At 35.3% G+C, this 13,497-nt stretch overlaps 1 protein-coding gene across 1 annotated transcript; it reads right to left on the bottom strand.

Annotated features, from left to right (window-relative positions):
• Positions 1-2,944: 2,944 nt before the first annotated feature.
• Positions 2,945-7,471, bottom strand: LOC131363930 (T-cell surface antigen CD2-like). Its single transcript, XM_058406929.1, has 6 exons — positions 7,319-7,471; positions 6,645-6,743; positions 5,997-6,275; positions 5,556-5,783; positions 5,356-5,464; positions 2,945-3,957 (listed from the first exon to the last, which is right to left on the bottom strand). Exons 2-5 carry the CDS (start codon positions 6,706-6,708, stop codon positions 5,379-5,381), a joined length of 657 nt encoding a protein of 218 aa, XP_058262912.1. The 5' UTR covers positions 6,709-6,743; positions 7,319-7,471; the 3' UTR covers positions 2,945-3,957; positions 5,356-5,378.
• Between the last annotated feature and the right edge of the window lie 6,026 nt (positions 7,472-13,497).

Genomic DNA, 13,497 nt, shown 5'->3' with positions numbered 1-13,497 from the left:
CATTACAAGTTTTAGTATTTATTAAAATTGCCATTTCTTATCCACAACTAGATAATAGTAATAAAAAACTAAAATAAAAATAATCTTATGTGTTCTGATATGCTTTTTGCTCACTGCATGTGTTCAGAGTGATTATTGGAATTACTGTAGACTTTCTTTCAGTTCCTGTTAATCCTTCCCTGACATCTCTCAACAACTGCTACTGACCGGCTGTTTTATCTTAAATACTATCCTCTGTAAACCCTAGAGACTTCTGTATGTAAATATCATGAAAGGTCATTAGTTTCTTTCTTAGTTTCATTAAGGTTTTATAGCATGCTCATATTCCTTATAAAATCTGCCAGAAATAAAAGTTACACAATACTTACATGCTGCTTCCACTGGATCACTTGTATTATTATGAACTGGATTCTCTGCAGTACATGTATACTTTGATTTGTCTGTCTCAACATTTCTTAAGACTTTGAATGTATTATTCTTGAAATCTTTTCCATTTTTGTACCAGCTGAAAGATAGATCTATAGCGTCCTCAATTTCACATATGAAGTTAACATTCTCATCCTGACATGTAACATTCACTCTCGGCTTTGGGATTTTCACTGGTAAATAAAGAAGGACAGCATCATGAGTATATTAGTCGCAATATTCTGTATTTGAAATCATATTTATGTATTTTCAATAGGAACTATTAATAATTGTATTCAAATTAAATAATATTGCAATGAAGATGTGGTGTAAGATATCTACATGTGTTATGAATGGAATTGTAAATGTTCCTCATATCCATTAACAAGCAAGAAAGAGTTTCAGTAAAAAAAAAGAATTTCTTATTTCAAATGTCTTACCATAAACACAGACGGTTTCTGCGTATGATTTTAAGTTCACACCTTTCCCATCAAAAACATCAACAGTGTAGTTTCCAGAATCGCTCAGTTTCACTTGCTGGAGCTCCAGGCTTGTATTTTTCATGATCCATCGTTCATCTTGTTTGATATCCTTTTGTGTAGGTTAGCTAGTTTCTGTTTGTTATTTTGGCCTTGGTCTACCCTGAAGTCTTCCCTAGTTCACTGTGCTGTATATACTGTATCACTGTGCTGTATATATCACTGTGTTGTGCGTCCCAACCCTAGACTGGGTCGTAACACTTAACATGGCAAAATGTCTCCACCTTTAGGTGAGCTTGGCTTTGGGTAAGAGTAGATTATGAGGAGACTATGGAAATACTTCTGTGTCTGAATGCATCACTTGTGTGTGCTGTTCATCAACTCCATTAGTAAATACGTCATGCTAGCTGAAAAGGTAGCTTAAATATGTTAGAGGTGTGAAATTAATCAATTATCCGTGCTTAAAACACAATAGAGTGCGAAATTGATGAACTGACAACCCAGGCACTTTATTCCTACAATGAAACAGGGGTCTAAATGTTTTTTTTTTTAATATTAGTTCAAGAACCTACCAACTAAAGATACTGAAACATAGCGTCTGTATTTTGCTGTTTTACTTATTCTCTCCTGACTGCTTTACCCACCCTACTTTACTTACCTTGTGCTCATCTACGTGTTTATACTCTTATACATTTGTTGCATTTGCCTGCTAAATTTCCTTGTAAACACCCACCAGTTTTATGGCAGTCTACCAATCTTGATCATAGATTTGAAGCATAGATTATTAAATAGAAATCGTATGTTAAAGTGCTTACATTATACAGATTTTTGAAAAACTGAGCACAGGAGGATGAACAAAATATTATGAGAACCACACAAGGTGTTTAGTTATAAAGGTCTGGTTTAGGGTCTCTTATGCCTCTGATCTGTTTTCAAAAACATCTCTCTCTCTCTCTCTCTCACACACACACACCCACACACCACAGACTTGTAGATCAGTGCTGGCATCTCACAGATTAAAATACAGATTAAAACACTGAGGTTATCAGTAGAGCTTCCTTTTGTAACATGTACATAACTCAAGTAACAGTAGTAATCTTTTAGATTTCTACTTGAGTGGAAGTACCTACATTTAACTATACATATGCACTAAACTATTAACTGAAATAGACATATTTTAGTTATATTAATTTGAAGGTCTGTTTAAAGAAACCACTCTGATCAAGCAGGATCATGGTCCTGTCACCAAGAAAGACCTCCAACAGGAAAGAGAAGGGCTTCCAATCTCTGAAGGCAAATACAGAGAGAATGAGAAGGAATTTCTTCCCACAGGCCAACTGGCCCTCAGCCAGGACAACACCTAGAGCTTGGACTTTTTATGGATTTATGCCATAACACCCACTACTTCAGATGGGCTTTTCGCACATTTCAGTCTGAACTGCACTACATTACACATTTGCACTTTATACTCATTCCAAATATAACAACACAGTAAGTATTCAGCTGCTACTTCTCTATATTTTGGCTATTTATTTTTACTGCAAATCCCACTGTAAATCTCCCCTGTATTTTTATACATATTCTATCTATTTTTTTTTTGTATCTTAGTTTTATTTCTATTTATTTCTTTGTCTACTGTTAATTCCATTTTTTAAAATTATTTTTTAAATCTGACTTCTGACTAATAAGGAAAAAAACGCATTTCACTGCATCTCATACTGTGAATGATTGTGTATGTGACACATTTTAATTAAAACTTGACTGGAGACGAAAATAAGAGTTTCTGAATTTAGAAACTTTTACTTTTTAAACATGGTCAAACCCACACGGGCCATCTGGCACCAACAGCCATGCCTCGGACACAGTCATTGAGATAAGTCACACTGTTGTCTGCTTGGATAATTGCATAAATGAGCATTGTTCTGAATGAAGTGGATATTTTGTTGTATATACTGCACTGAGATGAGTGTATGCTGTGTTGCTTGAGCTTTTACATGTCAGTCATGATTAGTGATCTGTACTGATAAAAATAATTTTGTGTTTGGAAGCTAGGTTGAATAAACCAAACTTTATATTAACTTTATTTAACATACAAACTATATATATATAGCACAATAAGAATATAAAAGTATAAGTAAAAATACAACATATAAGATACAAAGTTGTACAGTTAGAAATGTGAATCAAAATGTTACCTGACATTTAGTTTCTCTCCTCTCCTTCATTCAGTCAGCTGTAGCCTATACTAATGTGTGTCTGTTTTTACATTGATAGGTCTATAACACCCACATCAGTGTAAGCTTGTATGACTTAAATAATAATTGTTGCTTTTCTGCTCATTTTTCTTTAGGACAGCCATGATTATTTTTGAAAGTAGCCCGTAAAAACACTATCTGTGACACAAACATTTTGAAGCACAGCTGCATTTGAACCACTTTGACAAGAAAACAACAGAACTGGCAACACTGACTGGACGTTTCTCACACCTTTGTAGCCACTTCTAAACACAAATCTAATAACTCTAATTCTTCCGAAAACAACACTAATATTTTTGCATGGATAAATGTAATTGGCTGCATTAATTTTGAGTTTTTTTTAAAAGACATTTTAAGACAATTTTCACAAATAGCTTCAGCACAGATCCTGCAGTATTCGTCAGACCAAAACAGACTTGAATTGATGCACTTGTAAATGGATGTAATGACATTACATTTGCATGGATGCAGTTACAGAAAGCTAGAAATATACTGGCTCTCTGAAGTAAAACACAGAAATCAAATGATCAGAATACACAAGCTTATTAGGAAAACATGAAAAATACTGTTAAATATCTCAAACATTAGAAGCATCTGTTTTTTAAAAAGATTAATGGTAAGCAGCTGCTGGATATTGATGTTATTCTATGTAGTAAACACATATAACAGGTAGATTGGTTGTGATAAATTAACCAGAGGTGTGAATGTGTGTGTGCATGTGACAAACTGGAGTCCAAATCAGGGAATGTTCCTGCCTCATGTATCTTCCCATAATCCTATGGATCCACAGCAACACTGATGAGGATAGCGCTTTGGTACTAGGAAATGACACAGCATTTATTATCAGAAAAGCACAGAAAAGGCTATATTATTAAGACAGTCCCATGTATATATATATATATATATATATATATATATATATATATATATATATATATATATATATATATGTGATTGTTAACCAAGGCCTGCTTAAATGGCTGCTCTATATTTTTAGGTCTGACCACAGGCTTATTTTATTTCAGTAATTTCATTGATAAATTACCCAATAAACTTATTATATTAAATCATCATGTGCTATCATTATGGTAGAATGGCTTTACTGACCACATTCAATATTTGTCACATATGAAATCGGACTTATTTTAATTTTTTCACAAGAACATTTGTTAGCGTCTAGTTAGCTAACACTGCTGGTGACAGGCACCTGAAAAACTCTTGAGAGCTCATTATAAACCTTAATAGTACAGCAAAGGGACCCTTGACCATTCTTATAAATCAGCATAAGCCAGTTTCCTTGTGGTTAAGGTTAGAACTTTAAGGAAGACAGAAGATCAGAAAGCTATGACTGAAAGAAAGGGGCAAGGTTTTCTTGATCCATCAACAAGCTGTTTTCAAAAAATACCTTTTTGTCTGACTATCTGTCTATCTGTCTATCTATCTATCTATCTATCTATCTATCTATCTATCTATCTATCTATCTATCTATCTATCTATCTATCTATCTATCTATCTATCTATTCTGTGTAAACTCATGCATGCATGATGATCTGCACCAATGACCATGTCACAAAGTTCCTGAGATCACATTCTCATGATTGATGTAAACATTAATTAAATGTTCTTGAATTGCATAATTTGAAGCAGTGCGCTCTGCAACGTTATCTTCTGATAATTAATCAGCTGTCTGACATCTTATTATTTGATGGCACTGCATTCTAATTGTTTGACTTACATTCAAAGCAACAAGACCTAAGCAGCTGAGGGTTATGGGCCTTGCTCAAGGGACCAGTAATGGCAACCTGGTGGTCCTGGGACTTAAGCTCACAACCTTCTTAGCAGTTGTTTAACATCTTAAGCACTGAGCTACCACTCCCCCTACCACTAAAAATGAACAGGGGTTTAGGTTTTTCTATTTAACTGGAAAGTAAATATATATCTAAATAACAAGACACGCATAATTCCCTTAAAAAAAAAAATCTGAGACTATCACTGACAGGAATGTCATGACAATGTAGAACTTTGTGTACATGGGTGAGGATGCTGAGAAAAGACACACATGACAGTTTTACTTATAATACAGCTGTTTTGTGAAAACTATTTCTAAAGATACAGTAAATCTGATTTCATATTTTAAGGCTTGCATGACTCAAAGAGAACATTTTTGAAAAAATAAAAACCACTGATCATTTCACAAAATCTAAGAGTGAACTTACCACACTGATGTTTCTCTTTGCATTTACAGGAACAGCAGGCAAGCTCCTCCCCTAGCTACGATGCACACCATAATCCAAAGGTCAAAAGCAAAGAGCCTGGCCTTGTTACCTGAGCATCAATCAGATTGTATATCATAGTATAAACAAATCAAGATTTAGAAAATATTTAAGTTTCAATAAAGTGTATGAAAAATACTTACATGCTGCTTCCACTTCATCACTTGCATGGTTATCAACTGGATTCTGAGCAGTACATGCATACTTTGAGTTGTCTGCCTTAACAACTGTTAAGACTTTTCCTTTCTTCTGGATATCTTTCTTATTTTGCTGCCAGCTGAAAGATATATCTTTACTATCCTCAACCTCACATGTGATGTAAACCTTCTCATCCTGACATGTAACATTCATTCTTGGCTTTGGAACTTTCACTGATCAATAAGGAAGGTATCATGAGTATATTAGTGACAGTATTCTGTATTTGAAATCATATTTACGTATTTTTAATAGGAACTATTAAATACTATTGCATGATGTAAGATATCTACATTTGTTATGAATGGAAGTGTAAATTTTCCTCTTACTCATTAAAAGCAAGAAAGAATTTCAGGAAGAAAATATATTTCCAATTCCAAATGTCTTACCATAAACACAGACAGTTTCTGTGTATGATATTAAGTTCTTGCCGTCCTCATCAAAAACATCAACAGTGTAGTTTCCAAAATCACTCAGTTTCACATGCTGGAGCTCCAGGCTTGTATTTACCATCTTCCATCGTTTATCTTGGTTGATATTCCGTTTGCGGACTAACAATTTATCGTCTTTTTTAATAATGAATTGATCATTCTCCTTAAGCGGCCTGTCAGTCAGTTTCAAAGTGAGACTGTCCCCTTCTAATATATTTCTCCAACATGCGCTACAGTCTGTGAATAAAAAATTGAACAGACATTTAACTTATAATGAAATGTATGTTTGATATTTCTGCCAAACACAGATATGAAATTCTGATGAATTCTTTAAAGACACCATTTGTAAATTCTGAAATAATAATAATAATAATAATAATAATAATAATAATATTAACAATCCTAATCACAACCTCATGGTAAAAAAAAAAAACATGAAAAAAATTCAGTTTACATAATATTCTGTAAGAGCCAGTGTAACTACTTAAAATCTCTGTATTCATCTTTAACTGAAATCGAGATGAATTAGATCACAAAGACTAGTATGATATGAGAACATTAAAAAACATTACAATGATTACTCAAACACAGAAAATCTTGACCTACCCATTAAGGAAAACAGAGTCAGGAAACAAAGGAATAAGACTGTAACACTGTCGCTGGTGTTCATCTTTCCTTTAAAGACTCAGTGACTAATGTCTTATCCTGCAATAAATAATAAATAAATAAATAAAAAACAGGAACTTAACTTTCGATTTCAGAAATCGTTTATACAAGTCCACACACAGACAGCAACAAGGTGAACTGAATATCCTTTCACAGGAAAAAAAAGAGAAAGTAATAACATGCATAAGCACCTCCTAGTGGTGCATTACTTTCTACAGAACAGAGAAAATGGTACATAAGGTATTGCTTCCTTTATTTCCTTTATATACAAGATTAATATTTAACAGTGTATTCATGTCTTGAGCAAAATGTTGTATATACAAGCTTAACTGAAATCATGAGTGTTTTCCACATTACTTTTGTGTGCAGTTCACCACCTCCCTTTCCATTAGGAAATACATAATAATGTCTGAATGTGTTTGGAGGTTTAAATTGATTAATCTAAAAACTATCCTCAAAACACAATCACGCATGGTGGCATCAAAATAGTGAACTGACCACACAGACACGTCATTTCTAGAAAGAAACAGGGGTCTTAAAGAGTCAGCTAAAGATACTGAGATTGTGTATGTATTTTGCTGTTACAGCTATTTTGTCTCGACTGCATTACCTACCTTTCTCTCCTGGTGCTTGGTCTTCTTTTCTCTCTTTACAGGTTTATTTCACCTACACCCACTGCCTTGTATCTATGTTTTCTGCTTTTACTGTTAGACCCATTAGATTTTACATGCCTATTATTAGAATTCTTCATTCCACCTTAAATGCTAGCAAATGCATCCTGAAGTAATCAAATAGAGGTTTTTAGATTTGATTCATTCCGGCGATTCACATATTTTGAGTCCTTTCACCAAAACGATTCCTTTAGATTCTTTTACTGATTCGTTCAGTGAAACTTTCTGCAAGTTACATCATTTACACCAGTAGTCGGTGTAAATCAGAGGTGGACGAAGTACACAACTTCCTTACTGGAGTGAAAGTACAAATACTACTGGTCAAACATTACTCCATTACAAGTAAAAGTTGTAAAGACAGATTTTTACTTAAGTAAAAGTACTTGTTTTTAAAAGTACTTAAGTATCAAAAGTAAATGTCAGCGCATTGTTTTATTATTGTTGTATGCAATACTTACAGTACCTTTTGTAGCAACCTAGTGAATATACTGACCAGTTTGTAGTATCTATGGAATTAAGAGCTTTTAGAATGTTACAAAACCTATAGAAATTAAACAACTGAATTGACAAAAAAAAGACAGGTATAATCATTTTATCATTTTTAATTTAACACTCCTACCACCCCAAACATAAAAGTACAGGTACATCTCAAAAAATTAGAATATCATGAAAAAGGTCAATATTTTTTATCACTCAGTTCAGAAAGTGAAACCCATATATTATATAGATTCATCACAGAGTGAAATATTTCAAGCCTTTATTTCTTGAAATTGTGATGATTATGGCTTACAGATAAGGAAAACCCAAAATTCTGTGTCTCAGAAAATTAGAATATTACATAAGATCAATAAAAAAGGATATTTCAAAGAGAAATGTCAGACTTCTGAAAAGTATTTTCGTTTCTATGCACTCAATACTTGGTTGGGCCTCCTTTTGCATCAATGCGGCGTGGCATAGATTCTCTATGGGGTTCAGGTCAGGCGAGTTTGCTGGCCAATCAAGCACAGTAACACCATGGTCATTGAACCAGCTTATGGTACCTTTAGCAGTGTGGGCAGGTGCCAAGTCCTGCTGGAAAATGAAATCAGCATCTCCATAAAGCTTGTCAGCAGAAGGAAGCATGAAGTGCTCTAAGATTTCCTGGTAGATGGCTGCGTTGACTGTGGACTTCAGAAAACACAGTAGACCAACACCAGCAGATGACATGGCAGCCCAAATCACTGACTGTGGAAACTTCACACTGGACTTCAAGCAACATGGATTCTGTGCCTCTCCACTCTTACTCCAGACTCTGGGACCTTGATTTCCAAATGAAATGCAAAACTTACTTTCATCTGAAAAGAGGACTTTGGACCACTGAGCAACAGTCCAGTTCTTTTTCTCCACAGCCCAGGTAAGATGCTTCTGACATTGTCTCTGGTTCAGGAGTGGCTTGACAGGAGGAATGCGACATTTGTAGGCCATGTCTAGGATTCGTCTGAAGCTCCCCCAAATTCTTGAATGGATTTTGCCTGACAGTCATCTCAAGGCTGCGGTTATCCCTTTTGCTGGTGCACCTTCTCCTACCACACTTTTTCCTTCCACTCAACTTTCTATGAATATGCTTGGATACAGCACTCTGTGAACAACCAGCTTCTTTAGCAATTACCTTTTGTGGCTTACCCTCCTTGTGGAGGGTGTCATTGACTGTCTTCTGGACAACTGTCAAGTCAGCAGTCTTCCCCATGATTGTGTAGCCTACTGACCCAGACTGAGAGACCATTTAAAAGCTCAGGAAACCTTTGCAGGTGTTTTGAGGTAATTAGCTGATTAGGGTTTGACACCATGACTTTCCAGTATTGAACCTTTTCACAATATTCTAATTCTCTGAGACACAGAATTTTTGGTTTTCCTTATCTGAAAGCCATAATCATCACAATTCCAAGAAATAAAGGCTTGAAATATTTCACTCTATGTGTAATGAATCTATATAATATATGGGTTTCACTTTCTGAACTGAGCAACAAAAAATATTGACCTTTTTCATTATATTCTAAATTTTGAGATGTACCTGTACACATCTATGTGTATCCACTCATGCACATTTCAATCAAATGGTCTGTAAATGAAGACTGGTCAGAAAAAAAATCTAACCTGCTTTAAAACCCAGCTACACAACTGTAGCTGTACAACCACCCAACAGCAACACTGCTTTAACAAAGAGTTATATATATATATTTCCACAATGCATTTACACCGTTTTAATATGCATTTACACCATTGTCCAGGCTCCTCCCTCCTGTGTACAATGCGTTGTGGGCAATATTACCCATTAGAGTGTGCACTGTTCTGCACTTTGAATTTCTACCGGAAGTAGTAAACCATCCAGGAATTTTTGGAATACTCTTTTCAGTATACTACGATTTGGGGCATACTAATTCTATTTTTGAATACTATTTAGGACACATAGTATGAGAATTTGGACACAGCATATGTTTTTGTGTGTTAACTAACATCATTACCAATGCGTTGGTGGTGTATAATATACAAAGCATATATTTGTCCATTTTGTCAGCAACTGAGTTAAAAAAATTATGGAAAACCACTGAACTTTACAACACGTGACGCTACAAGAGTGAAAAAAATCATCCTATGAATAATGTAACTACTTTCTACTCAATGACATTGACAGAAATGTAGTGGAGTAAAAGTAGAATATTTGTCTTTCAAATGTAGTGAAGTTAAATTAAAAAGTATCCAGAAAAAATAATACTCAAGTAAAGTACAGATACTCAATAAGTGTACTTAAGTACAGTACTCAAGTAAATGTACTTCTTTACTGTCCACCTCTGGTGTAAATAAAAATAAATATGTAAATAAAACAGCCATCTGTCATTTATTCACATTGCTGAGAACATATAGAGCTTGTCTTAGTTCAATACACTGATCATGTGTGTATGCATTTCTGTGAAAATACTAAAAACAGTAAATCCATCCTCTGTCAAATTTGGTTATATTGTAGATACACCCATAAAACATCTACACTTGAATTTTTAATCCTGACTGTAAGCACTTAATGTTTGTGACACTGGGTGATACATTTTATGGCAGAAAAGAAAAGAAATTTCCCTAGTCTGTTTTTAAATCCAAAATTTTGTTGAGTCTGTGCCTTCTGTAGTCTCATTCACACTCGCACTCTGTTTTTCTAAATCGAGATTATGCCTCGTGCACAGATATTCATTTTCTCCCAAGTGCTGCATTAACAGTATGAGAGACAGATCTTTTTTTGTTCATTTCTTTCATGACCTACCCAGTCCCAGTTCATTCATATCATTCACAATCCTGTACTGTTCCACATGTCCCAGGTCTTAAAGAAAAAGTCCATTCTCATTCACATTCAGCACCAGGAGCATATTTGTTCAGTACATCCAACCAATGACATGAGCTGGGCTCAGTGGTAGGTTTCTCACCTACCATGCAGAAGGCCTGGGTTTGATTCCCAGCGAGTTCCCAATCCCCAGCCACTGGATGCAGTGCCAGTCCCAAGCCTGAATAAAAATGGGAGGGTTGTGTCAGGAAGGGTATCCGGCATGAAATCTGTGCCAAGTTGTTGTGCAGACCAGTTGGTCCACTGTGGTGACCCCTCACACACGTAGGGAGCAACCGAAAGATCAACATCCAATCAGTTACATTCTTCTTCACAGCCTGCACTCTACTGCAGTCAGGAAATAGGATAAGTTTTCCCCAACACACACTTTTGTATTCTTCTTGATTATTAAGTTTAGGTTAGGTTTCGTGGTCTAAAAGTCTTTTTTGTCTGGTTGCAGCTGATGTAGATTGAAGTAGATGTAGATGTAGATGTAGATTGAAGTCATTATGTAGAGTTTAGGGCTCCAACAATTGTTCAAACTACCTTTAAAGTCCACCTCTGATTGGCTTAACTGTTATCTGGAAGTTGAGTCAGGTCAACAAGACGTCTTCCTAGTTAGATCAAAATGTTTCGCTACTCACCCAAGCAGCTTCTTCAGTCTGGGGGAAGTTGGCAGGATTCACGAATTTGTATCCTCCAGGGTCAAGGCTGCTCCTCTCCCTCGTTAAGGGAACAAGGGGAGGTCACAAGAGGAGGAGGTGTTAGGAGTATGGGAGTCGTTTAAGATGGAATGACCCCAGAGAGGGGGAGTAAGGGGAGAGCGATTGAAGTATTAGGGGTAAAGATCAGCGAATGTGAAAGTGGATGGAAAAAGAAGTCCAGTTGACTCAACTTCCAGATAACCTCACCTGGATGACTGAGAATCTTCACAGACACACGACCCAATTGTTAGTTATTCTAAAATAAATAAAAAAACAACAGTATTCTCTGTGTTAATTGTAGACATCAGTAGAAAAAAGAAAGAAATAAAAACAGACCACAAGAGGGCGCTGACGATACTGTTTGTAATAGAGAGGTTGATTTATAACGGATCATCGTAAGTGTTCATGTCCGCTAATAAACCTTCAGTGGAAATGTCTTTATCAGGAAAATAAAGCCTCTTTACTAAAACATACACACAAACCAGATCAGCTTTGAAAAGCTTTCTATGTCTATTAAAAACAGTTACATGCAAATAGGATATAAACTTGTAAACTAAGTAAACAGGTAATGTATGTAAAATTCTGGGGGCAGTATGCTCTCTGGAAGCCATGCTGATCACGTGATCATGTGTGTATTCATCTCTGTGAAAGTGCTAAAAACAGTAAAAGCATCCTCTCTTAAATTTGACCGTATTATTGTTCTGATATCCACAAAACTATTATGTGTTCTGATATGCTTTTTGCTCACTGCATGTGTTCAGAGTGATTATTGGAATTACTGTAGACTTTCTTTCAGTTCCTGTTAATCCTTCCCTGACATCTCTTAGCAACTGCTACTGACCGGCTGTTGTTTTTTTTTTTTTAAATACTATCCTCTGTAAACTCTAGAGACTTCTGTATGTCAAAATCACGACGGGTCATCAGTTTCTGAAAAACTCTAACCAACCTTTCTGCCACCAACAACCATGTCACGGTTAAAGTCACAGAGATCACACATTTTCTTCGATCTGATGTTTAACGTGAACATTAACTGAATCGCTTGACCTGTATATATATATAATCAGTCACTGCCACCTACGGTCAATAATTGAATAGATAACTTTATTCGGTTTTATTTGTTTATAAAATGTTTATACTTAGCCCTAGCAACAGTGTCAAGGAAATGAGGAAGAAACCTTAAGAGGAAATAGTAACACATTGTTTTCTGGGAAACAGAGCATATGAAATCATTTCCCTTCTATAGCTGTATATAGTCAGGTTTATTTGTGTAACAAGGAGCTTCTGAGCAAGTTGTTTATATCAATGGCCAGCCTAGTGTCTCCTAGTAGTCCACGTGGGTTCATCCTCAGCAGCAGTGAGCACCACCGAGTGATGAGACTACAACCAGAAATAAGGAATCAGGATGGATCAGTCAGGACTGGGGAGAAGAAGCAGTCAGGAACAGAGAGAGAGAGAGAGAGAGAGAGAGAGAGAGAGGTTTTTGAGGTTTTTGGTTTTAATAACATTCTGTGGTTTATGCTTGTGATATTAGAAACACATCAGAGGCATAAGAGACCCTAAACCAGACCTTTATAACTAAACACCTTGTGTGGTTCTCATAATATTTTGTTCATCCTCCTGTGCTGAGATTTTCAAAAATCTGTATCATGTAACCCCCTTAACGTATGATTTCTATTTAATAATCTATGCTTCAAATCTATGTTCAAGACTAGTAGACTGCCATAAAACTAGTGGGTGCTGAATACAAGGAAATTTAGCAGAGAAATGCAAAAAATGTATGAGTATAAACATAGATGAGCACAAGGTAAGTTAATGTAATCTTAAAACTTAAAACTTAAGATTTATTTATTTATTTCTTTGTTTGTTTCCTTTATTATTATTATTATTATTATTATTATTATTATTATTATTATTATTATTATTTAAAATAAGAACCAGATAACTTCTGATGTAGTGATAGAGCTACGTTCTCCCATAAGGGGGAGGCATTTGACATCAGAGGATGCAGAATACCTGATACACAACTTGCTTACTAATCTTCTACTGCTCTATCTATCTATCTATCTATCTAT

Source organism: Hemibagrus wyckioides, linkage group LG13 (genome assembly GCF_019097595.1).
Source record: "Hemibagrus wyckioides isolate EC202008001 linkage group LG13, SWU_Hwy_1.0, whole genome shotgun sequence".
Taxonomy (NCBI): Eukaryota; Metazoa; Chordata; class Actinopteri; order Siluriformes; family Bagridae; genus Hemibagrus; species Hemibagrus wyckioides.
This window is presented reverse-complemented; position numbering and strand designations above follow the sequence as displayed.